The sequence below is a fragment of the Lontra canadensis genome, unplaced genomic scaffold (assembly GCF_010015895.1).
Source record: "Lontra canadensis isolate GAN:19392208 unplaced genomic scaffold, GSC_riverotter_1.0 scaffold63, whole genome shotgun sequence".
Taxonomy (NCBI): domain Eukaryota; kingdom Metazoa; phylum Chordata; class Mammalia; order Carnivora; family Mustelidae; genus Lontra; species Lontra canadensis.
Window position 1 is genome coordinate 3239779 of NW_022631057.1, and position 24736 is coordinate 3264514.

Consider the following 24736-nt stretch of genomic DNA (forward strand, 5'->3'; position numbering starts at 1 on the left):
TGTATACAAGGTACAAGTAGAAAGAAAACTGATCTACAAACTGCCATAAAAAAATAACACTACCACATGGACAACAAGTTACATTTTATGTGTTTTAATCTATATATAATTACAGAATTTAAGGAAGGTACCTCACCCTTCTAGGAATCATTTTGGGGGGACACCTCTTAAAAACTATATTGTCTACATGTGTTTACAAAGACTGCTGCTTACTTCTACTATGGTATCTACACTATTAAAATAACAAGTGTCAATTTTTACCAATTTGTGACATACACGCTGTTTCTTCTCTAACTACAAGTAACTGAAATATGATATTTACACGTAGAACTCTAAGATCTCATAATAACCAAAATAGTACCTGAAGTCTTAGAGTCGTCAGGCTTTGAGTCATCATCAGGGCTTGGGCGAGGTCCTAGAAAAAAAACAACAAAACAAGGAAATACGTTTTTAAAAAAAAGAAAAAAATCAAGTTCAAAGACCTCTAAATTCATAGGTTGTGATTTTTCGCCTTTGTATAAAAACTCTTATAATTTCCTTTTCCTCCAGTTAAAGGTGGCATCATAATACAAATTCGTATGTGATCAGTGTTCTTCTTGTCCAGTAATATTTCCTGTGATAATATTCTGTGGTACTGTAAGCAAATATATCATAAGTGTATTGTTAAAATTATGGATTTAATTGTTAAAATATGGATTCAATGTGATTCTACTTAACAGTAAAAATTTGGGGGGCTTAATAAACAATTTAGATAGTGATCTGCAATAGAAGGAAACTTCAACTTGATGAAGGCCATTTATGAAAAGGCCGTCACTTGCATCATACTCAATGGTCAAAGACTGAAAGTTTTTCGCTTATGATCAGGAACAAGACAAGATGCCAGTGTTTTCCACTTCTATGCAACATAACATTAGAAATTCTAGTCAGAGCAACCAGGCAAGAAAAAAGTAAAAAGCATCCAAACTGGGAATGAAGAAATAAAATGATCCCTGTTCCAAATGACATGCATGACCTTTACACAGAAAACTGTAAGGATCACAAACACCCCTATTAGAATAAATGAATTCAGCAAAGCTGCAGGGCACAAAATCAACACACAAAAAATGGTTGTATTTCTATACCCTAACAATAAATAATCCAAAAATGAGACTAAGAAAACAATCCCATTTACAATAGCTCAAGAACAAACAAAATACTCAGGAATAAAACAAGCAGGAAGGTGAAAAACTCACACACTGAAAACTACAAAACGTAGCTGAAGCAAACTGAAGATATAAATAAATGGAAAGACAGCCCATGTTCATGAATTAGAAGACTTAATATCGTTAAACTGTTAATACTACACAAAGCAATCTACAGACTGAATGAGACCACCATCACCATCCTGAAATGCATGCTGCAGAAACAAAAAAACAAAACAAAACAAAAAAGTGTGCTAAGAATACCAAACGGAGAAAGGGCAAAATTTTTGACAAATATTTCTTAGAACTGGATATCCAAATGCAAAAGGATGAAGTTGGACCCTTACTTTTACAGCATACACAAAAATTAATTCAAAATGGATACAAAACTGAACACAGAGCTACAAGTATAAAACTCTTAGAAGGAAACATATAGAACAAGCTTTGTGATGTCGGATCTGGCAACTATTGCCTGGATGTGACACAAAAACACAGGAAACGAAAGAAGAACCAGAAAAACTGGACTTCATCAATGGACACTGCAGAGTGTGAAAAGGCAATACACAGAAGGAGAAAACACCTGCAAACCATACACCTAATAAGGCACTGATACACAAAATATATAATGAACTCCTAAAACTCAACGGTAGAAAAAGACAATTAAAAATGGGCAAAGGACTTGAACAGACATGTCTCCAAAGATCTGCAAAAGACCAATAAACACGTGAAAAGATACTCATCACTTGTCATTAGAGAAATGCAAATAGAAACCACAATGAGAGAGGGTGCCTGGCTGGCTTAGTAGGTTAAGCTTCTGACTGACTCCTGATCTCAGCTCAGGTCTTGATCTCAGAGTTATTAAGTTCAGCACCCACCCCCCAAAGGCAAAACAAACAAACAACAACAACAACAAAAACCCACAATGAGATACTATTACATGTATATTAGGATGGCAACAGTCAAAAAACGGAAAAGAACAAGTGTTGGCAAAGAGGTGGAGAATTTGGAATCTTTGTGTATCACTGGTAGGACTATAACATGGGTGGCCACTGTGGAAGATAGTATGGCTGTCCCTCAGAAAAGTAAACAAAGAATTACCATATAACCCAATAATTCTACTCTTAGGTATACGTACTGCCAAAACTGAAAAGTTACTCAGATGCTTATATTCAGAGTAACATTATTTGGAAGAGCCAAAAGGCAAAAATGACCCAAATGTTTATGAACAGATGAATGAATAAACAAAATGTGGTACATAATACGAAATATTATTCAGCCAGAAAAAGAAATAAGTTCTCATATATGCTACAAGATAGATGAAATTTGAAAACATGCTAACTGAAGTAAGCCAGAATACATTATACTAACTGAAATAAGCCAGAAATGATTCTACTTCTGTGAGGTACTTGCAATAGTCCAATTCATAGAGACAGAAAGTATAAAAGTGGCTGCCACAGCTGGGAGAGAGGGGAGTGGGGGAAGGATGGAGATGGAGAGTTTTGTTTAATAGGTATAAAGATTCAAAGTGAGATGATAAAAACATTTTGGAGATACAGATAGTAATGATGGTTGCAAATAATGTAAATGCACTTAATGCCACTGAAATGTACACTTAAAGTGGTTAAATGTACATGAAATGTACATTTAAAGTGGCTAAAATGGTATTATACATTTATTTAGAGATATTAACACACAAGGGCACCTGGGTGGTTCAGTCAGTTAAGCATCTGACTCTTGATTTCAGCTCAGGTCATAATCTCGGGATGGTGAGATCGAGCCCCACACTGAGTTCTGTGCTCAGTGGGGAGTCTGCTTGTCCCTCTCTCTCTGCTGCTCCCTCCACTCACTCAAATAAATAAATGAGTAAAATCTTTAAAAAAAATTAACATACAGAATAGCCTAAACATTTCTGAGAAGGAAGTGTTCTTCCAGAAATTAAAACATATCACACTATACTATAGTAAAAAAAAAAAAAAAAATACACTACTGGAAGAAAAAAAAAATGATCTGGTACGGGCTCAGGAATGTAGAGTTCAAGGGTACTGGAGAATGACTAGAACACTCGTGAATTTCATAATAAAAACCGGTACTTGAAAATAGTTGGAGAGAAGACAACTTATTCTATAGATGTTCCTACTTCGCCACTGGGTCGGAGTGGGTGGGGTGGAGAGGAACCCTATCTCACACCATATACCACAATGAATTTCAGATGCACCAATGACTTAAATGCAAACAACTCAATCAGAACGCATGGTTGAAATGACTGTATATTTCAGCATGGGGAAGACCAAAAGGTTAAGGCAAAACACACATAGCCATTAGGGTAAGAGCAATACACCCTACTACCTGTTAATATAAAACTACACATATAAAAGTCCCCTGATGGGAGAACAGTTTATATAAACTGTGGCAGATCTCTTTTTTTTTTAAGATTTTATTTTATTTATTATTTGAGAGAGAGAGAGAGAGAAAGAGAGCACAAGCAGGGTGAGGGACAGAGGGAGAAGTGGACTTTGGGACTCAATCCCGGGACTCCAGGATCATGACCTGAGCTGAAGGCAAGACACTTAACTGACTGAGCCACCCACACACCCCTAAACTGTGGCATATCTTAAAGTCACCATTAAAAAGGATGGGATAAAATAAATCTGAATACAACACTAATCCAGGAAGTGGAAAAAGTGCAAGTTTTGGAAAAATATGAACAGCATGATGCCATTTTTATTCAAGAATGAAGAAAAAATTTAAACCAAAATATGTATAACTACACAGAAAAGGATACTTATATACAGAAACAGGTAAAAAGTTTACTATTTAAACTATTAAGTGATTAAGTCAGGTAATGGACTAAGAGTGATTAACTCTCTAAACTATTAAGTGATTAACTGAGGTAATGGACTAGCGAAAGAGTAAGAACCCATCTTTTATTCTGTGTACTTTTGCAATGTTTGAAATTTTATAAACTTACATTCATATACTTACATATTAAAATTACAAAAAGCAATCTATATCCAATAGTATAAAAATCTTAAAAGAAACCTGACTAGTCAAAAGGCAAAGAAAAAAAGCCTAGAAAAAACTTATTCACTTCGTGTTAACAGTACTTTCATTTATAATGAGTTCTGACAAATCAATAAGAAAAATACTGTAGAAACCTAACGGAAAAATGAGCAAAGGGCATGAATAAATGAAAGCAGACCAAAAAAAAGTTCAGCTTCACCGATAATTAAGGAAAGGTAAATTAATACAGGACATCATTTTTAACGCATCACTTTATAAAACTTCTTTTTTTCCCAAAGATTTTATTTATTCATTTGAGAAAAAGAGAAGCATGTGCACAAGCAAGGGGAGTGGCAGACTCCCCACTGAGCAGGAAGCTGGACCTGGCTCAATCCCAGGACCCTGAGATCACAACCTGGGCAGAAGGCAGACACCCAACAGACTGAGCCACCAGGGGCCCCAGTGTTAATAAGAGTAGGAGAAAGAGCAGCTGAACCTGGAGGTGTAGTTGTTGAACTCGGAGGCAGAGTCGTATGAGGAGACTCGGGTTCTGAAAAAATGAATTTGTTTCAATTCACCAAATTTATCAATACAAAATTATGGATTTTAATTTTGATTTTAAAAGATTATTTCTCAAAGTGAAAAATACTTACCTTTTAAACTTTGTAATTCTATTTCTGGGAATTTAACCTAAATATCTATTTGCACAAGTACATGAGAATGTATGTTTAACATTGTTTGCTATAGCTTTGTATTTTAAAATGGAAATCCTGGAAGTTAACTGACAATAAGTCATACAAATAATGGAGTTCAGAGATAGCAACTTCGAAATCTGGAAGATATTTCCTTCCAACCATAGCAAAATAATCTTTCTGGTCTTAAGCAGAGTAGCTTAACAGCAGAACTGGCAAGAAATCCCTCATTTCATTTCAATGAATAAGGACTTTTACTGCCTTCAGTGGCTATGAAATTTATTTTCTATTCCTAAATAAAAATGCCCAGTAAAAAGAAAAGAATAATTCTATGAAACAAGGAGTCTGGTGGGGGTGGAGAATGGAAATACAGGTCTTACTCTGGAGAGTAAGTAGCAGAAATGCCCCAGTTTAAACTGTGCTACAAAAACAAAACAAACCAAACCAATACCAGCACCCAGCACCAACACCAACATCAACACCAACACTGAAAACCAAACTAAACTGGTTGCAGTCCCAGCAACTGAAACAGTCCTGGACCAGGAAGACACCCTAAAGGACCCGAGAGATCCCTTTTACAAAGAATAAAACAGCAAAGTAAAAGACACAGAAAATATATGCGTTAAAAACAGAAGACAAGGACCTTCCTCTTCACTAATACTCATTCAAGTGATGTCATATGAGCTACCTTTAGGAGCTTCCCATATGCGAGGCACTGTGCTTTTTCAAACGAATCCCATGAAAAGTTTACCATCACTCACTAGGGAAGGCATTAAAATCATTTTACAAATACATACACATTTAGGAGTCCATAACTTGCCCACGTTTACATACCTGTTTCTATCTGTATGCTATGGCAAATGCGTTTTTGGGACTGTTAACAACTTAAAAATGACTACCAGTATGTTCTTCCTCGTTTCATTACTGAGCCTAATGAGTGCATGTAAATCATTAGAGATTTAGATGATTTTGAAAAATATAAGCAGGAAGGTACTAAACCTGAGACACTTGGAATTGGAGGTTTTGTACTGGGAGGAGTCGACACTGGAAAACAAAATAATGTAGATGTATCAAATGACTGGGAGTTATTGCTGGCATGTGCATCAGGAATTTAAAGGATTTTTGGAAAAGACAAGCAGAAAGTTACTAAACCTATATGATTCAAAATTGGAGGACTGGTATAGAAGGAATCAGCACTGGAAAAAAAATAATGTACACCTGATCAGCTTGATCAGACTTGTTTTTTGAAAAATACAAGCAGAAAGTTCCTAACCTGTATGATTCAAAATCGGAGGACTGGTACTGGCAGGAATCAGCACTGGAAAAAAAAATAATGTACACCTGATCAGCTTGATCAGACTTGTTTTTTGAAAAATACAAGCAGAAAGTTCCTAACCTGTATGATTCAAAATCGGAGGACTGGTACTGGCAGGAATCAGCACTGGAAAAAAAATAATGTAGACTGGGAATTATTGCTTTCTTACCATTTTTATGAAGCATACCTTCCACTCTTAACTTATTTAGGTAAAAATTTCCATGCTTCAGTTTTCTGAAAAATGGCTGCTATTCAGTTTTGCACATAAAAAAAGCCAAACGAGGAATGTATATACCTCTGTGACATACCTAACATGCAAAGCCCCTATGAAAACAGAAAATTACACAGCAGAATTCTTTTGTGAATTCTGTCAGACATCTGTCAGGGAAATGAATACAAGACAGAGTTAAATACTAAAATTGCTTCTATTCAACTATTTGGTATCACTGCTATTTAATGTCGAGGAAACAAAATTAAAAGGAAAAAAAAAAAGGCAAAAAGGCAAGTGACACCCACTGTACCTTTAAGACATGTTGGCTTCGCAGGCTCCCAAGTACTGTTACTACCACAGACTGCCATGTTCTCACCCTCATGGTAATAACCCGGGTAGCATTCAAATGTGACTGTTGCTTTGTAGTAGTATTTTCTTCTGAATCCTGATAACAGTCTTCCATTTTCAGGGTCTGGAAATGGACATTTGACGACTGAAATGTAAAGAAAGTCCAGAATTAATGGAAAGCTGCTTGAACACAGGAACAGAAGAAATGGTACGAAGTAATTTCCTGCCAGAAGAGACATACAAGGAATGAAAGGCAAGGTGTTAAATAAAAGAAAATTTAAAAACACCGAAGAAACCTGTATGCATATAAACATTTTAAAGCCCTCGGGAGACAGATTTAGAGAAATCTAGTAACTTTTTTCCACCTAGAAAGACTAGCATTATAGTTTATTGGCTTTCCTGTATTTTTTCCCATTACTGACAAAGCTTGAGAAAGCCTGACCGCCACATACAAATCTGGGGTAAGTTCAACAGCAACTTTAAATCCCCCTCTGTTCTAGGGATTTTTCGCAAGGTCATGTTGACACTGCTTTTCTAGAAAGCTGGGGAACACCTTCTGAGAAGGCAATACTTGAGCTCAAAGTTAAAAGTTGAAAAGCAGGCAGCCATGCAAAGAGACGCAAAAAGGAAGTTCTCAGGTAGCAATAACATACACAAATGGATGTTCAAGAAATGGAAAGGCCAATGGAGTCAGGGCAGCGTTTTCCAAACATCTTGGCCGGCAATCCAGAGATCAAACAACACACTTCTTGCTGTATACCAGTATATGAGCACATAGGCCTGAAATACAAGTTAGCCTCATACCGGAGGACTCTGCTAGTTCCCATACTACTCTCCCTCTTAAGAAGTACACATGGGTCATGACCTCACAGACTGATTTCAGAATCGACTCATGGGCTTGGGAGAATTTGGAAACAAAACCACAGGACTGAGCCGTGAGTACGACAGAACATGCTATGATATTAAATCCGAGCAGCAGATAAGGGCCGGAGAGTGGACAGCCTTTTCAACCAGAGGACTGCTCTTCCTGTGTTCCCAGGGATTCTGACTTTCCAGCAGCTGTCCTTTCCCTTCAGCCCGAGGAACTTCCGGTAGCAATTCCTATAGTGCAGGTCGGCTCGTGATTCTCCTGGCTTGGGTTTAGCTCCAAAGGTGTCCTTTCCTCACCTTCTGATGTGAAAGATTTCCCCTTGATGGAGAATTCTAGATGAAGTGCTGTGGGGTTTTTCCAGCAGCCTAGCAGATACTGTCTTCCAGTCTCCAGCGTTCCTCAGGACAAGTCAGCTGTCACTCTTACTCCAGGCGATGGTGGGGGGTGGGGAGGACAGTGTGACATGTGTTTATTCTCCCCTCTCCCTGACTGCTTTTCCTTGTATACCTTTTGTTTTCAGTCACTTGACCCTGGGGGGGTTCTTGGTAAATGAAAACAACGTATTTGTCCTGCTGGGGTCACTGACTTTCTTGGTTCTGTGAGGTTATTGTTTTGGGACAAATGTGATTAATATTTGGCCCATGTTTATTCAAATTGGTGTCTACCCTGTTCTTTCTCCTCTTTCTGAAGCTCCAACAGCTTGTATGTTTGACTTCTTGCTACTCTTCCACAGGTCTGTAAGTCTCTCTCTCTTTCTGGTATTTCTTTTCAAATCCTATTCTCCTGACTTCAGGTTCATCGATTTTTGTGCCAGATGCCTGTTAGTGGCAATAATGGCTTTCTTTATGTCGGCTAGACACAGTATACACAGTAAAACTCATTCTTTTAAGAATACAGCTGTGTTAGGGCTGACAAATGCAAATAATCTTGTAATTACCACAATAAAGACACAGACAAGTTCCATTACCCCCCAAAACATCCTCATGCCACTCTGTAATCGACCCTACACTCCCCCACACAATCACCTTCACCATCAGCCAAACACTGATCTGTTTTCTATCTCTGTACAGTTGCTTCTCCAGAATGTCGTAATGGGATCGCAGCCTCTGACTCTGGCTTATTTGACTCAGCATAATGCATCTGAGAGTCATTCGTGCTGCTGCATGGATTGGAGCTCACTCCTTTTTATTGCTGAGTCGCATTCTGCCATCTGGATGTACCACAGCTGCTAATCCATTTCACCAGTTGAAGGACAAGTGGGTCGTTCCCAATCTGGGGTGATTATAACTAAGGCAGCTGAATATTCTCATAAAGGTTCCTATGTGCGCATGTTTTCATTTTACTTGGATTGATGAGCTGTATGTTAAAGGTATGCTTAACTTTCCAAGAAATAATCAAACTGTGTTCCAAAGAGTTCATACATTTTAGATTCTTATAAAAAGTGTATGACAGTTTCAACTGCTCCGTATCTTTACCAATATTAGCTTTCAGTTTTAGTTTTTTAATTAGCCATTCTTTTTTTATTTTTTTAAATGTTTTATTTATTTATTTGAGAGAGAGAGAGAGAGAGATCACAAATAGGTAGAGAAGCAGGCAGAGAGAGGGTGAAGCAGGCTCCCTGCTGAACAGAGAGCCTGACGCGGGACTCGATCCCAGGACTCTGAGACCATGACCTGAGCTGAAGGCAAAGGCTTAACCCACTGAGCCACCCAGGCACCCCTAATTTCAGCCATTCTAACAGCTATCTAGTGGTATCTCCTTGTGGTTTAAATTACATTTCTATAATTGCTAATGATATTGAGCAACTTCTCATGTACTTTTCACCACCCATATATCTTCTTTGATGAAATAGTTGCATTCAACATTTGCCCATTAAAATAAAAACTGGGCTGTTTTCTTATTATTGTGGGCTTTTTATTTTTTTTTAAGATTTTACTTATTTGTCAGAGAGATAGAGAAATAGAAAGAGAAAAAGCATGAGTAGGGGGAGTAGCAAGCAGAGGGACAAGCAGGCTTCCCACTGAGCAAGGAACCTGATGTGGGACTTGATCTCAGGATCATGTCTGGGATCATGACCAGACCTAAAGGCAGACACTTAACTGACTGAGCCACCCAAGCATTCCTTATTATTGCATTTTAAGAGTTCTTTACATATTGTAGATATAAATCCATTATCAGGGATGACTTCTGCAAATATTTTCTCTCCAGTACATGGCTAATTTTAAAAAATTCTTTTATCAGTGTCTTGTGAGAGCAGACATAGCGGAACTTTTAAAAAGTCTATTTCATTAATTTATTTCTTCATTAAAGGATCAAGCTTTTACGGGTATATTTAAATCTCTGGCTAGGTCACAAACATTTTCTGTTTTCTAGTGAAACTTTTATAGTTTTAGGTTTTATATTTAAGTCTATTATCCATTTTGAGTAAACGTTTTTATATTAAACTAACACGAGTTAAGGGTTCTTTTTGGTATTTTTGAATATCCATGTCTAAATTGCAAGTACTTTTATCATTTTCCACTCATTTGTTTGTAAACTGTGATAAGATCAACTAGACACACCTGGAAGGGTTTATTTCTGGACTTTATTCCATTCCATTCCTGTATAAGGCTACTCTTTCAACAATACCACACTATCTTGATTATATGCTTCATACTACGTTTTATAATTAAGTCCTTAAACCAGGAAGGAGGAGTGTTCTAATTTTTTTCAAAAAATGCTTTGAATATTTTGCTTTGTCTTTTCATAATAACTTGTCAGCTTGTCAATTTATATAGAAAATTCTGCTGGGAGTTTTATTGGGCTTGTGAATATACAGATCAGTTATGAAGAAATGACATCTTTATTATACTGAGTATTCCAATTAATGTTACTGAATTTCTATTATTGATATGATTGAGATATTCTTTCTTTTAGTGTTTAGCTGTTTTTAGCCACTCAAATCTTGCACGTTTGTCAGATTTATACACAAGTATTTATACAAGTTTGAAGTTCTAAATGGACCATCAACATTCTCTAATGGTTTATTGCCAGTATGCAGACACTGATTTCTGTACATTCATCTTCTGTCTCACAACCTTGCTAAAACTTCAGTCTTTCAAATCTTCCACCACCTAATCATCTCATGAGTGAACATAGTATATTTTATTTCTCTCTTTCCAGTGTGTTCCTATTTCCATCTCTTGCTGAATGCTGAATACAATACAATGCTTAATACAATGGTGATAGCGGGCATGCTTGTCTTGTTCCCACCTTAGGGGGAAATAAATTAGTCTTTCATCATTAAATATAATGCTAGCTGTGGCATCTTTATCAGGTTCAGATAGTTTCGCTCAATTCCGGTTTGTTGTGTTGCACAAAGAGTGATATTTTGATATGTTGTGTTTTTCATTTTTATTCAATTTAAAGCATGTTTTGATTTTTCTGTGACTTCTCCTTTGACTCATGGATTGAGTGTCTTGTGTAATTTTCAAATATTTTGGGCTTTTTTACATACCTTTGTTTTCTACATTCATTTCATTGTGATCTGACATTATACTCTGCACGATTTCAATTAAAATTTTTTTAAACTACCGTATTTTGTAGAATATGGTGTTGGAGAATGTTCCACATGTACCTCAATAGAGTTAAATATTTTGCTGCCCTTCAGTGGTTCTTTCTTCCAAGAGTCAAATCCCTTCCAGAGTCTCCCTGCTTTTGGCCACTCTTTACAGCCTTACACACTATTTTTAAAATACGTTTTGTCCAGAGTTTACCATTCTTACTTGGGAGAGGGTTAGTCTTTTACAATTTGCTCTACCAGTTCCTGTAGCTGGAACTCTTAGACGTCTTGTAATACAAGATAAAACTTATTTTTTTTTATTTCCTTTTTTTTTTTAACATATAATGTATTTTTATCCCCAGGGGTACAGGTCTGTGAATCGCCAGATTTACACACTTCACAGCACTCACCATAGCACATACCCTCCCCAACCTCCATAACCCAACCACCCTCTCCCTCCCCTCTCCCCTCAGCAACCCTCAGTCTGTTTGGTGAGATTTTCTTATGGTTTGTCTCCCTCCCGGTCCCATCTTGTTTCATTTTTTCCTTCCCTACCCACCAAAACTCGCCCATTGCCTCTCATTTCTTCATATCAGGGAGATCATATGACAACTGTCTTTCTCTGATGGACTTATTTCACTCACATAATAATACTTTCTAACTATCCACATTGTCGCAAATGGCAAGATTTCATTTCTTTTGATGGCTATGTAGTTAGTATTCCATTGTATATATACACAACTTCTTTATCCACTCATCTGTTGATGGACATCTAGGTTCTTTCCATACTTTGGCTATTGTGGGCACTGCTGCTATAGACATTCGGGTCACGTGCCCCTTCAGATCACTACATTTGTATCTTTAAGGTAAATACCCAGTAGTACGATTGCTGGGTCATAGGGTAGCTCTGTTTTCAACTTTCTGTGGAACCTCCATGCTGTTTTCCAGAGTGGTTGCACTCCCAGCTTGCATTCTCACCAACTGTGTAGGAGGGTTCCCCTTTCTCCGCATCCTCGCCAGCATCTGTCATTTACTGACTTGTTAATTTTAGCCATTCTGACTGGTGTGAGGCGGTATCTCATTGTGGTCTTGATTTGTATTTCCCTGATGCCGAGTGATGTGGAGCACCTTTTCATGTGTCTGTTGGCCATCTGGATGTCTTCTTTGCAGAAATGTCTGTTCATGACCTCTGCCCATTTCTTCACTGGATTATCTGTTCTTTGAGTGTTGAGTTTGATAAGTTCTTTATAGATTTTGGATACCAGCCCTTTATTTGGTAATTTCATTTGCAAATATCTTCTCCCATTCTGCCAGCTGCCTTTTGGTTTTGTTGACTGTTTCCTCTGCTGTGCAAAAGCTTTTGATCTTGATGAAGTCCCAATAGTTCATTTTCCCCCTTGCTTCCCTTGCCTTTGGCAATGTTTCTAGGAAGAAGCTGCTGTGGCTGAGGTCAAAGAGGTTGCTGCCTGTGTTCTCCTCAAGGATTTTGATGGATTCCTCTCTCACATTGAGGTCCTTCATCCATTTTGAGTCTATTTTCATGTGTGGTGTGAAGAAACGGTCCAATTTCATTTTTCTGCATGTGGCTGTCCAATTTTCCCAGCAACATTTGTTGAAGAGACTGTCTTTTTTTCCATTGGACATTCTTTCCTGCTTTATCGAAGATTAGTTGACCATAGAGTTGAGGGTCCATTTCTGGGCTCTCTATTCTGTTCCATTGATCTATGTGTCTGTTTTTGTGCCAGTACCATACTGTCTTGATGATGACAGCTTTGTAACAGAGCTTGAAGTCTGGAATTGTGATGCCACCAACTTTGGTTTCATTTTCAACATTCCTCTGGCTATTCAGGATCTTTTCTGGTTCCATATAAATTTTAGGATTATTTGTTCCATTTCTTCAGAAAAAATTGATGGTATCTTGATAGGGATTGCATTAAATGTGTAGATTGCTTTAGATGGCATAGACATCTTCACAATATTTTTTCTTCCAATCCATGAGCATAGAACATTTTTCCATTTCTTTGAGTCTTCCTCAATTTCTTTCATGAGTACTTTATAGTTTTCTGAGTACAGATTCTTTGCCACTTTGGTTAGGTTTATTCCTAGGAATCTTATGGTTTGGGGTGCAATTGTAAATGGGATTGACTCCTTAATTTCTCTTTCTTCTGTTCTGTTGTTGGTGTATAGAAATGCAACTGATTTCTGTACATTGATTTTATATCCTGGCACTTTACTGAATTCCTGTTCAAGTTCTAGCAGATTTGGAGCGGAGTCCTTTGGGTTTTCCACATAAAGTATCGTATCATCTGCAAAGAGTGATAGTTTGACTTCTTCTTTGCCGATTTGGATGCCTTTAATTTCTTTTTGTTGTCTAATTGCTGAGGCTAGAACTTCTACTACTATGTTGAATAACAGTGGTGATAATGGACATCCCTGTCTTGTTCCTGACCTTAGTGGAAAAGTTCGGTTTTTCCTCCATTGAGAATGATATTCACGGTGGATGTCTGTGATGACACTGAGGTATGTACCCTCCATCCCTACAATTTGAAGAGTTTTGATCAAGAAAGGATGCTGTACCTTGTCAAATGCTTTTTCAGCATCTACTGAGAGTACCATACGGTTCTTATTCTTTTATTAATGTATTGTATCACATTGATTAATTTCAGATGTTGAACCAACCTTGTAGCCCTGGAAATCCCACCTGGTCGTGGTGAATAATGCTTTTAATGTACTGTTGGATCCTACTGGCTAGTATTTTGGTGAGAATTTTCACATCTCTGTTCATCGGGGATATTGGGTATGTAATTGTCTTTTATGATGTGGTCTTTGGTTTTGGTATCAAGGTAATGCTGGCCTCAAAAAATAAAGCTGGAAATTTCCCTCCCATTTCTATTTTTTGGAACAGATTTAGGAGAATAGTTATTAATTCTTCTTTAAATGTCTGGCAGAATTCCCCTGGGAAGCCACCTGGCCCTGGGCCCTTTTTTGCTGGGAGCTTTTTGATGACTGCTTCAATCTCCTCACTGGTTATGGGTCTGTTCAGGTTTTATATTTCTTCCTGGCTCAGTTTTGGTAGTTTAAATGTCTGTAGGAATGCATCCATTTCTTCCAGATTGTCAAATTGGCTGGTGTATAGTTGCTCATAATATGTTCTTATAATTGTTTGTATTTCTTTGGTGTTGGTTGTGATCTCTCCTCTTTCATTCATGATTTTATTTATTTGGATCCTTTCTCTTTTCTTTTTGATAAGTCTGGCCAAGGGTTTATCAATCTTATTAATTCTTTCAAAGAACCAGCTCCTAGTTTCGTTGATTTGTTCTATTGTTTTTTGGTTTCTATTTCATTGATTTCTGCTCTTTATTATTTCTCTTCTCTTGCTGGGTTTAGGCTTTCTCTGTTGTTCTTTCCCCAGCTCCTTCAGGTGTAGGGGTAGGTTGTGTATTTGAGACCTTTCTTGTTTCTTGAGAAAGGCTTGTATTGCTATGTATTTTCCTCTCAGGACTGCTTTTGCTGTGTCCCACAGATTTTGAACCATTGTGCTTTCATTATCATTTGTTTCCATGAATTTTTTCCAATTCTTCTTTAATTTCCTGGTTGACCCATTCATTCTTTAGACTCCATGTACTTGGGTTCTTTCCAAATTTCCTCTTGTGACTGAGTTCTAGCTTCAGAGCATTGTGGTCTGAAAATATGCAGGGAATAATCCCAATCTTTTGATACCAGTTGACACCTGATTTGTGACCCAGGATGTAATCTATTCTGGAGAATGTTCCATGTGCCCTAGAGAAGAATGTGTATTCTGTTGCTTTGGGATGGAATGTTCTGAATATATCTGTGATGTCCATCTGGTTCAGTGTGTCATTTAAGGCCTTTATTTCCTTGTTGATCTTTTGCTTGGATGATCTGTCCATTTCAGTGAGGGGGGTGTTAAAGTCCTCTACTATTATTTTATTATTGTCAATGTATTTCTTTGATTTTGTTATTAATTGCTTTATATAGTTGGCTGCTCCCATGTTAGGAGCATAGATATTTAAAATTATTAGATCTTCTTGTTGGACAGACCATTTGAGTATGATATAGTGTCCTTCCTCATCTCTTAGTATAGTCTTTGGCTTAAAATCTAATTTATCTGATATAAGGATTGCCACCCCAGTTTTCTTTTGATGTCCATTAGCATAGTAAATTGTTTTCCACCCCCTCACTTTAAATCTGGAGGTGTCTTTGGATCTAAAATGAGTTTCCTGTAGAAAGCATATTGATGGGTTTTGGATAAAACTTATTTTTAAGCCACTGTATGCTCTTTTGATGTTTCCAAAGAAGAAAATCCTAAGTCATGCATACATACAAGAGTTCACAATGTATTAATCAGAATGCCAAAAACATGTAGGGGAAGGGCTGGGGAGTTCTATAAACAGAACTACTTTGAGTCACTTGGACCTAAATTAAACTAAATTAGGGGCTCCTGGGTGACTCAGTTGGTTAAGCATCTGACTCCTGATTTTGGCTCAGGTTGTGATACTGTGGGTGGTGAAAGTGAACCCTGCCTCAGGTTCCCTGCTCAGCAGAAGTCTGCTAGAGATATTCTCTCTCTCCCTCTCAAATAAATAAATAAATCTTTTAAAAAATTAAATGAGAAGCCAATTTAATGGGAGGAGCAAGCACATGTGGCTGTTTTGTTTACTGGTAGGTATTTACCAAGTGTTTCCAAAATATTTATAAATGAAGAAGGAAAGAAACGAAAATATTACCTTTACACTCAGGAGGGTGACTACTCCATACACCATTACCAGTACAAATAAGTTGACTCTCTCCAACAAGTGAATATTCATCTGGTCCATTTGAAGGATTACAACTGTAAGTTACCACTTCATTATATTCAAATTCACCCTTCTCACTACCGGTATATTTTCCATTTGGTATTTTTCCAGGTGACGCACACATTATCCCTTAGAAAGTGGAAAAAAGAGAGGATACAAAAAGCAAAAGGAAAGGAAAAGATTACAATAGCGTTAGTGAAGACCTATGAACTGCCTTCAATAAATTCATTAACATATGATTTCTACAAGCTAGGTGTAACTCCAATATTCATTTAGAAAAAGGTTTCTGTGAGAAAATATATTATCCTAAATTCAGACCAGTAAGGTAGATGTGAACTTTAACAGAACTCATTTTCTTAAATACCTATATAAGATACCTATGAAATACCTATGTTTACCTGGAAAGCCATTTTAAGTTCTCATTGTAAGAGATGCTGACAATTTATAAATAAAATCTTTTTAAAAAGAGAAATGCTGAGAATTTAATGAGAAAATATGCTTGTGATTAAAAATAAAACTAAGGGCTGAGAAATGCTTTATAATTTATAAATATACTTGACAGTTGAACAACAAAGGGGTTAGAAGAACTGATCCTCTGCATAGTGGAAACTCCTCATGTATCTTTTGACTCCCCCAAAGCTTAACTACTAATGGCCTACTATTGACTACAAACTTTATCAAGAACATAAAGAGATGATTAACACACACTGTGTATACGTACTACATACTATATTCATACAATAAAATAAGCTAGAGAAAAGAAAATATTAAGAAAATCATAATGAAAAGAAAATACATTTATAGTACCGTACACTTAAAAAAAAAAAAACACATGTAAGTGGACTCACACAATTAAAATATGTGTTGTTGAAGGATCAACTGTATACCCATTCACTGAATCGGTAGTTTACAGTATCAAGATACTATTGTCTGTTTTCACTTTCATCCTAATGAGTCTATGGTGAAATTATCCAAATATGTATAAATTGTGTGAGAGCATAATAGACTGAATCCACACATCTTCCTTTATGCCAGATTTTGAAGAGATTTGCCAAGTTGTGAAACAATGCCACTACTCTCTTTCCTTTGGAAAATAATGCTTTTTTACAAAAAAATAAAATATGTGGCATATATTGACATGCACTGAGCTTACAGTTCTTAAAAGTGAATTAATAAATATTTATTTTAAAAACTTCTTTTATTTCCAATATAATGACTACCAACAGACCTAACCACATAAAGCAAAGTACACTGTGGTGTCTAATTTTAAAGCATAAAGGAATCCTAACAACAAAATTTTAAGAACTAGTGCTCTAGATTCTAACGAAAGACTATACTTACTTATACATAGTGGGGGATCATCACTCCACGTCACTCTTTTTTCGTCAGCAGTAGAAATTTGACAATATAGAATTCTTTCTCCAACTAGCCGATAACTGAATGAGAAAAGAAAAAGTTATTGGATTCTTTAGCAGTTAACAAGATGTATATAATAATGAAAAAAAATCTGATTGTTTGGTGGTTTCTTATGCTATAGTAGTTTGCTAAAGATGTTCTTTAAGTGACATATAATGAGAATGCTGACCATATCTGTAATTTAACCAAAGAGTTTCTGCTTTAAATATACATTGGCCTAGATCAAAGATGTTCAAATAAGTCTTCTATCTCTCAGCAATCTCCAGCAATCACCTTACACATTCATTTCTATGCCTATGCTCCTAACTTTTTTTTTTTAAGATTTTATTTATTTATTTGAGAGAGAGAGACGGAGCACAAGCAGAGGAGAGATGCAGAGGGAGAAGCAGACTCCCTGCTGACCAGGGAGCCTGATGTAGGGCTTGACTAGGGGAATTAAACACAGATTTGAGCACGCAGAAGAAAAGAACCGGCAAACTGGAAACTACTGAGCAGAAAGAGAAAAAACTAAAGAAAAGTACACAAGCAAAGGGACTACTGGGACACCAATAAACAGAACAAGGTATACACTGTTAAGATTCCCAGAAGAAGACAGAAAGGGCACAGACAGTATTTGAAGAAACAATGGCTGGAAACCCAAATTTGATGACAGATATGAATATAAATATCTAAAATGCTCCAAAATTCCAAGTAAGATGAAAAGATGAATTCAAAGAGACCCACACTAAGACACATAATAATCAAACTTTCAAAAGACCAAGAGAGAAAATCTTGAAAGCTTGAAGACAGAAGTGAATCATCACCTACAAGGGATCCTAAGTAAGATTATCAGCAGATTTCACACCTGAAACTCGGAGGCCAGAAAACAGTGGGCTGACTGAATATATTCAAGGTGTTAAAAGAAAAAAAAAAAAACTGGCAAACAAAATTCCTCTATCCAGCAAAACTGTCCTTTGAAAGCGAGGGAAAAATTAAGATTTCCCCAGTAGAGAAAAAATCTGAGGAGTTTGTGACCATTAGACTTAACTTGCAAGAAATGTACAAGGGGGTGTGCAAGGTCAAATGAATGGACACTAGTAAGTAACTTGAAGCTGTATTCATAAATAAGGATCTCACTAAAGGTAAATACCTGAGTAATTATAAAAGCTAATATTATTGTAACAATGGCTTATAAGTAAAATTTTTGTTTTCTATGTAATTTAAGACAGTAATCTTTTAGAAGAAAATAGATTATTAGTGTAGAAGCTAATATTACAATTAAGTATAGAGATCAGTATGACATCAATAACCAAAAGGGGTGGGGATGAAGCTGTAAATGAACAGTTTTTGTAATTTATTGAAATTCAAACTGGAGTGCTAGGCCTGTAGAATGTTAACTGTAGTCCCCATGGGAACTACAAACAAAACAGCTATAGAATATACACAAAAGGAAATGAGAGAGGAATTCAAACATAACACTACAAAAATCAACTACACACATAATAAAACAATACAGGAAATGAGGAACATAAAAAGCTATAAGGAATATAGAAAAAAATAGCACAATTTCAGAAGTGTTTCCTTGTCACTAATTACTTTAAGTGTAAATGGATTAAGCTCTCCAAGCAAAAGACAGAGATCAGCAGAATGGAAAGAAACACGTTATCCAACTATACAACATCTACCAGAGCCTCACTTAAGCTTCAAAGACACATACGGGTTGAAACTGAAAAGATGGAAAAAGATATTCCACACGAATAGTAACCAAAAGAGAGTAGGGGTGGCTATACTTCAGATATAATAGACTTTAAATTAAAAAACGATTACAGGAAACAAAGGAGGACATTACATTAGTAAAACTCAAAGAATACTCAAAGAATATAACAATTACAAACATTTATATATGCCATGACATAAATAAATATGAATCAAAAACAGAATTAAGGGGGGACTACACATTTCTCATATAGGTATTTCTATACTCATAGTTGGAGACCTCAATACCCAACTCACAAGAATGGAAAGACAACTAGAAAGAAGATAAGGAAAACAGAGGACTTCAACAACGTAATAAACCAACAAGATGACACAGACAATATAGAGAGCATTCTACCCAACAACAACAAAATACACATTCCTTTTAATTGCATATGGGTCACTTCCCAGGACAGTCATAAGCTAGGCCATAAAATAATAATGTATAGTATTATATTATAACATGATGAATTATACAATGAATAGTTAATAAGATAATTATGTTAGGCCACAAATTAGTATTAATTAATCAGTAGATTTTAAAAGATAGATATCATATCTGGCCACGATGGGATGAAGTGAGAAACCAATATTAAAAGGAAAACCAAAAAATTCACAAAATTGTGAAAAATAAACAACATGCTTTTAAACAACCAATGGATCAAAGAAGAAATCAAAGGGAAATGAGAAAATACTTTCAGGTGAATGAAAATGAAAACACAGCTTACCAAAACTTATGGGATGCAGTGAAATTGCTAAGGGGGAGATTTATGACCATAAAGGCTTACTTTAAAAAATGAAAGTTCTGAAATCAACAACCAAACATTACAACTAAAGGTATTAGAAAAGAAAAACTAAACCAAGGTAGCAGAAGACGTAAATGCCGAAGACTAGATAGGAGATAAATAAAATAGATGAGAAAAACAATACAGAAAATCAACAAAACCAAAAGTTGGTTTTGTGAAGATCAACTGAATTCACAAACCTTTAGATAGATGGACTAAGAAAGAGGGAAGACTCAATTTATTGAAATCGGAAATTTAAGTGGGAAGGTTACTATCAACTCTACAGAAATGCAAAATATGATAAAATATGATAAAAATATAATACACTCTGAACAATTTTATGCCAGCAAATTGGGCAACCTATATAAATAGACAAATCCCTGGAAAGACAAAGCCTACCAAAACTAAACCATAAAGGAACAGAAAATATGAATAGACTTATAACTAGGAAGGAGATTGAATCATCAATCAAAATTCTCCCAATAAAAAAAAAGCCCTAGGGCACCTGGGTGGCTCAGTGGGTTAAGCCACTGCCTTCAGCTCAGGTCATGATCTCAGGGTCCTGGGATCGAGCCCCACATCAGGCTCCCTGCTCGGCGGGAAGCCTGCTTCTCCCTCTCTCACTCCCCGTGCTTGTGTTCCCTCTCTCACTGTGTCTCTCTCTGTCAAATAAATAAATAAAATCTTTTTTAAAAAAAAGCCCTAGACCTGATGGTTTCATGGATGAATTCCACCAAACATTTAAGAAGAACTAAACCTATTCTTCTCAAACTTTTCCAAAAAATTCAAGAGGAAGTCTTTCAAATTCATTATGAGATCAGCATCAACATGATATCAAAACTAGACAAAGGCACTACAAAGAAATAAAGCTACAGACCAGTTATCTCTTATGCACAATGATGCATATACCATCAAAAAATACTAAACAACAAAATTCTGCAGCATATTATATACCATGAACAAGCAAGATTTATTCTTGGGATACAAGGATATTTCAACATGAAAAATGATCAGTGCCATATGCCACATCAGCAAAATGGACACAAACCACATCATCACTTCAAGTGATGCGAAAAAGCATTTGACAGAATTCAACACTCTTTCATGCTAAATATACTCAATGAAGTAGGAAGACAAGAAAACTATCTTAAGATAACAAAAGCCATTCATAAGAAACCCACAGCAAATATACTCAATGATGAAAAGCTGAAGGCTGAAAGCTTTTCCTCTAAGATGAGGAGTAAATCAAGGATGCCTGCTTTTACTAGTTCTATTCAACACAGTACTGGAAATTCAAGCCATAGCAGTTAGACAAAAAAAAGAAGTAAGACATCCTAAACATCCAAAATGGAAAGGAAGAAGTAAAATTATCAGTTTACAGATGATGCAATCTTCTCTATAGAAAACCCTAAAGATTCCACCAGAACAAGGGTGTTAGTAGCATTAATAAATGAATTCAGCAAAGTAGCAGGATACAAAATCAATATTAAAAAAAATCAGATGCAGGGCACCTGGGTGACTCAGTTGTTCAGCTCTTGATTTGGGCTCAGGTCATGCTCTCAGGGTTGTGAGATCAAGCCCTGCTTCCAGCTCTCTGCTACAAGTGGAGCCTGCTTAAGATTCTCTCCCTCTCTTTCTGCCCCTTCCCCACCCCCCCGCCACTCACGTGCACATGCGCTCTCTCTCTATCACTCAAAAAGAAAAGAAAAGAAAAGAAAAGAAAAGAAAAAAGAAAAGAAAAGAAAAAGATACATTTCCATATTGTCCTCTAGGTGAATGCTTCATAAATGCCCAGTATCCCCAATATACATTATTAAAAGAGCCCTACAGAACCAAGGTTTTTATTCTTTTTTTTTTTTTAAAGATTTTATTTATTTATTTGACAGAGATCACAAGCAGATGGAGAGGCAGGCAGAGAGAGGGAAGCAGGCTCCCTGCCGAGCAGAGAGCCCGATGCGGGACTCGATCCCAGGACCCTGAGATCATGACCTGAGCCGAAGGCAGCGGCTTAACCCACTGAGCCACCCAGGCGCCCAAGGTTTTTATTCTTAAGTGCTCAGTATCTCTTTTTGAAATACTTAAACTTCATAGTAGTCACAAAAATCCAACTAACAAATCCTCATCAACATAATGGTCCAGGCTAACCAGGTGAATTTTGACATGGTAACACCTTAGAATTATCTCAATGCAAGAATATCTATAGTTGGCGATTCGACCTCCCATTTCTATAAGATGGTCATTTTAAATAGGGTGCACTATGTTGTCAAAAATGAAGTCATCAGGGGCATCTGGGTGGCTCAGTGGGTTAAAGCCTCTACCTTTGGCTCAGGTCATGATCCCAGGGTCCTGGGATCAAGCCCCGCACTGGGCTCTCTGCTCAGCAGGGAGCCTGCTTTCCCCCACCTTTCTCTCTGCCTGCTTGTGATCTCTGTCAACTAAATAAATACAATCTTTAAAAAAAAAAAAGAAGCCACTTAAAAAAAAAAATGAAGTCATCATTGTTAATGCTTACAGTATGTTTATAGTAAATATAGTAAGTATTATAGAATTTTCCTTTCTTCAATTTATATTTCTTTCTACTAATTACACATCTTCTCAGTTTCAATAAAAAGCCCGAGACTTGTTAGGCTATAAGTATGACTTGTCACATAAAACAAAAATGAAGTCAACTTTATGGGAATGCTTAAGAGAAGCAGAACAAAAAAATGGAATTAGTAGTATTTATCTTATTTCCAATAGGGAACAACTTACCCCTCATTACAGGAATAGTGAACCTGTGAACCAAAGGATAAAGATCCATTTACAGCGACTACCCGGCCATTCATGGGTTCTCCTGGATGCTGACATTGTTTTTCTAAAAGAAAATTTATAAATTCATTGTTTCACAGTGAATTCAAAACATTTCAAAAGATTTAAATGCTTAAATGTTTAAATTAGCCTATTTCATAGCAATTTCAAAACATTTAAATTAAAATCAAAATATTACACTGCTCTTCTGAATTCAGGAGAGTGTTACTTTCTTTCTTTGACTATTGTAAGGCCAAACTTAATATTCACATTTAACCAGGTAACCAACTGCCACGAAAGATTCCCTGGGGATTTTTCAAAACCTGAAAAGCTACATTGCTATCTAAAACCTACATTCACATGAGAAAACGATCATTGCGCTAGTGCAGTATACAATCTAAAATATGTGAAATCTCTAGAACAAAAAACAAAACAAAACTTTTGTACCCTTACCTGTACAAGCCTCCTTGAGAGGTGTCCACATGTTATCAGTCTGACAAGTGGAAAACATGGGAAGAGAAGGTACAATAGGCTTGTATCCTGGTCGACAAACAAAGTATACTACGTCCCCAGGATTATAACTGGATTTAGTATCATTTGGCTTCATAAACTCGAATCTTGGAGGAGGATCACAGGCATCTAGGGATAAGAGAACGAGAACGTGAAAATGAAGTATTTTCTCTCTTTCGCCAACCAGGGACGATGATGTCCCAGCAGATAGGTAATACAGAATAAACGGAAAGATCCTTGGCAAGATTTTAAATGATTCTCCCAAGCTTTTAACCAAGTGGTGATAGTAGTTGAGGCTGTGCCTTGCTTATTTTCAGTAACGTCCTACTGGATGATGAATTTTCTTTCAACAATCAACTGAAGAAACAAAATGAATGGTTTAGGTCTAACAATATATGTAGATAAACATCCTTTCCCACTTTTTTCTAAATTCATGTCAAAACTCGCCTCTCCTTTAAGAAGCCTTCTATAGGACATAGCACCCTGCTCCAATGACTCTCCCATAGTCTGAAACATAATAATGATAACCCGTTACTTCAGGCTCAGTCTCCTTGTTGCAGAAGGCAAGAATCTAGAGGCCAGAGATCACAGGTCTTCTTTTTCTACTCATTCAGTATCCAGTGGGTACTTCAGAAATGCTAGAGTATCAAGTGATTATTAAATAAGCATTGTGTAGTTCACAGATCAAGATAAATATGCACAAACTCTTCCATGTAAGACTTCATTTCATGCTTCATATAAGTGAACTGAGCTTCTCACAAGTGAACAGATGCCACTCAAATATCAAAATTTACCATGAATATCCTTATAAGAAAAAAATGTTGCTTTGGAGGCACTATTTTAAATATAATTTCATCTTCCTCCACTCATTAACATATCCTACATTCCTTCAGCTAGAAATTCTATATAATTCCATTCTAGATACCAATCCATTACATCATTAGAAATCATGGAACAACCAAGAAAGAATTAAGCAACAGCAGGCCCCTGATTAAATAATACAAGTATCCCTTGCTTTATGCAATTTCCGTAACTATTCTGAAAGCAGATAAAGAAGACAGAATTCTAGGGACACCTGGGTGGCTCAGTGGGTTAAAGCCTCTGCCTTCGGCTCAGGTCATGATCCCAGGGTCCTGGGATAGAGCCCTACCAACAGGCTCTCTGCTCAGCAGGGAGCCTGCTTCCTCCTCTCTCTCTGCCTGCCTCTGTGCCTACTTGTGATTTCTGTCTGTCAAATAAATAAATAAAATCTTAAAAAAAAAAACAAACAAATACCTAGAGTTTTAAAAAAAAAAGAATAAGAATATAGAGTAATCTGTTTGGGAAAAGAAATGTCAATGGGATGGTTTATCCATCCAACTAATTTGAAGTATTTCTCTTCCTCGCATGTGCAGTTATATGACATGCTTTCAAAAATATGCAGAGTTTACAACTTGCTCTGTAAGCTTTATACACTATAATAACTGTGCCCAATATTACACTATTTCACAATAAACTTACTTCTGTTCCTCAGGACACTATGTTTTTT

At 36.5% G+C, this 24736-nt stretch overlaps 1 protein-coding gene across 1 annotated transcript in view; it reads right to left on the bottom strand.

Annotated features, from left to right (window-relative positions):
* Window positions 1-317: 317 nt before the first annotated feature.
* Window positions 318-24736, bottom strand: part of LOC116879728 (membrane cofactor protein-like) — a 31161-nt gene continuing 6742 nt past the window's right edge. The window contains exons 2-11 of the mRNA XM_032878127.1: window positions 23152-23337; window positions 22663-22765; window positions 17318-17412; window positions 15908-16105; window positions 6710-6892; window positions 6270-6314; window positions 6147-6191; window positions 5873-5917; window positions 4678-4731; window positions 318-415 (exon numbers count right to left, since the gene is read on the bottom strand). Of these exons, the coding sequence (XP_032734018.1) occupies window positions 333-415; window positions 4678-4731; window positions 5873-5917; window positions 6147-6191; window positions 6270-6314; window positions 6710-6892; window positions 15908-16105; window positions 17318-17412; window positions 22663-22765; window positions 23152-23337 (1037 nt within the window). The 3' untranslated portion in view covers window positions 318-332. The remainder of the gene's footprint in view (window positions 416-4677; window positions 4732-5872; window positions 5918-6146; window positions 6192-6269; window positions 6315-6709; window positions 6893-15907; window positions 16106-17317; window positions 17413-22662; window positions 22766-23151; window positions 23338-24736) is intronic.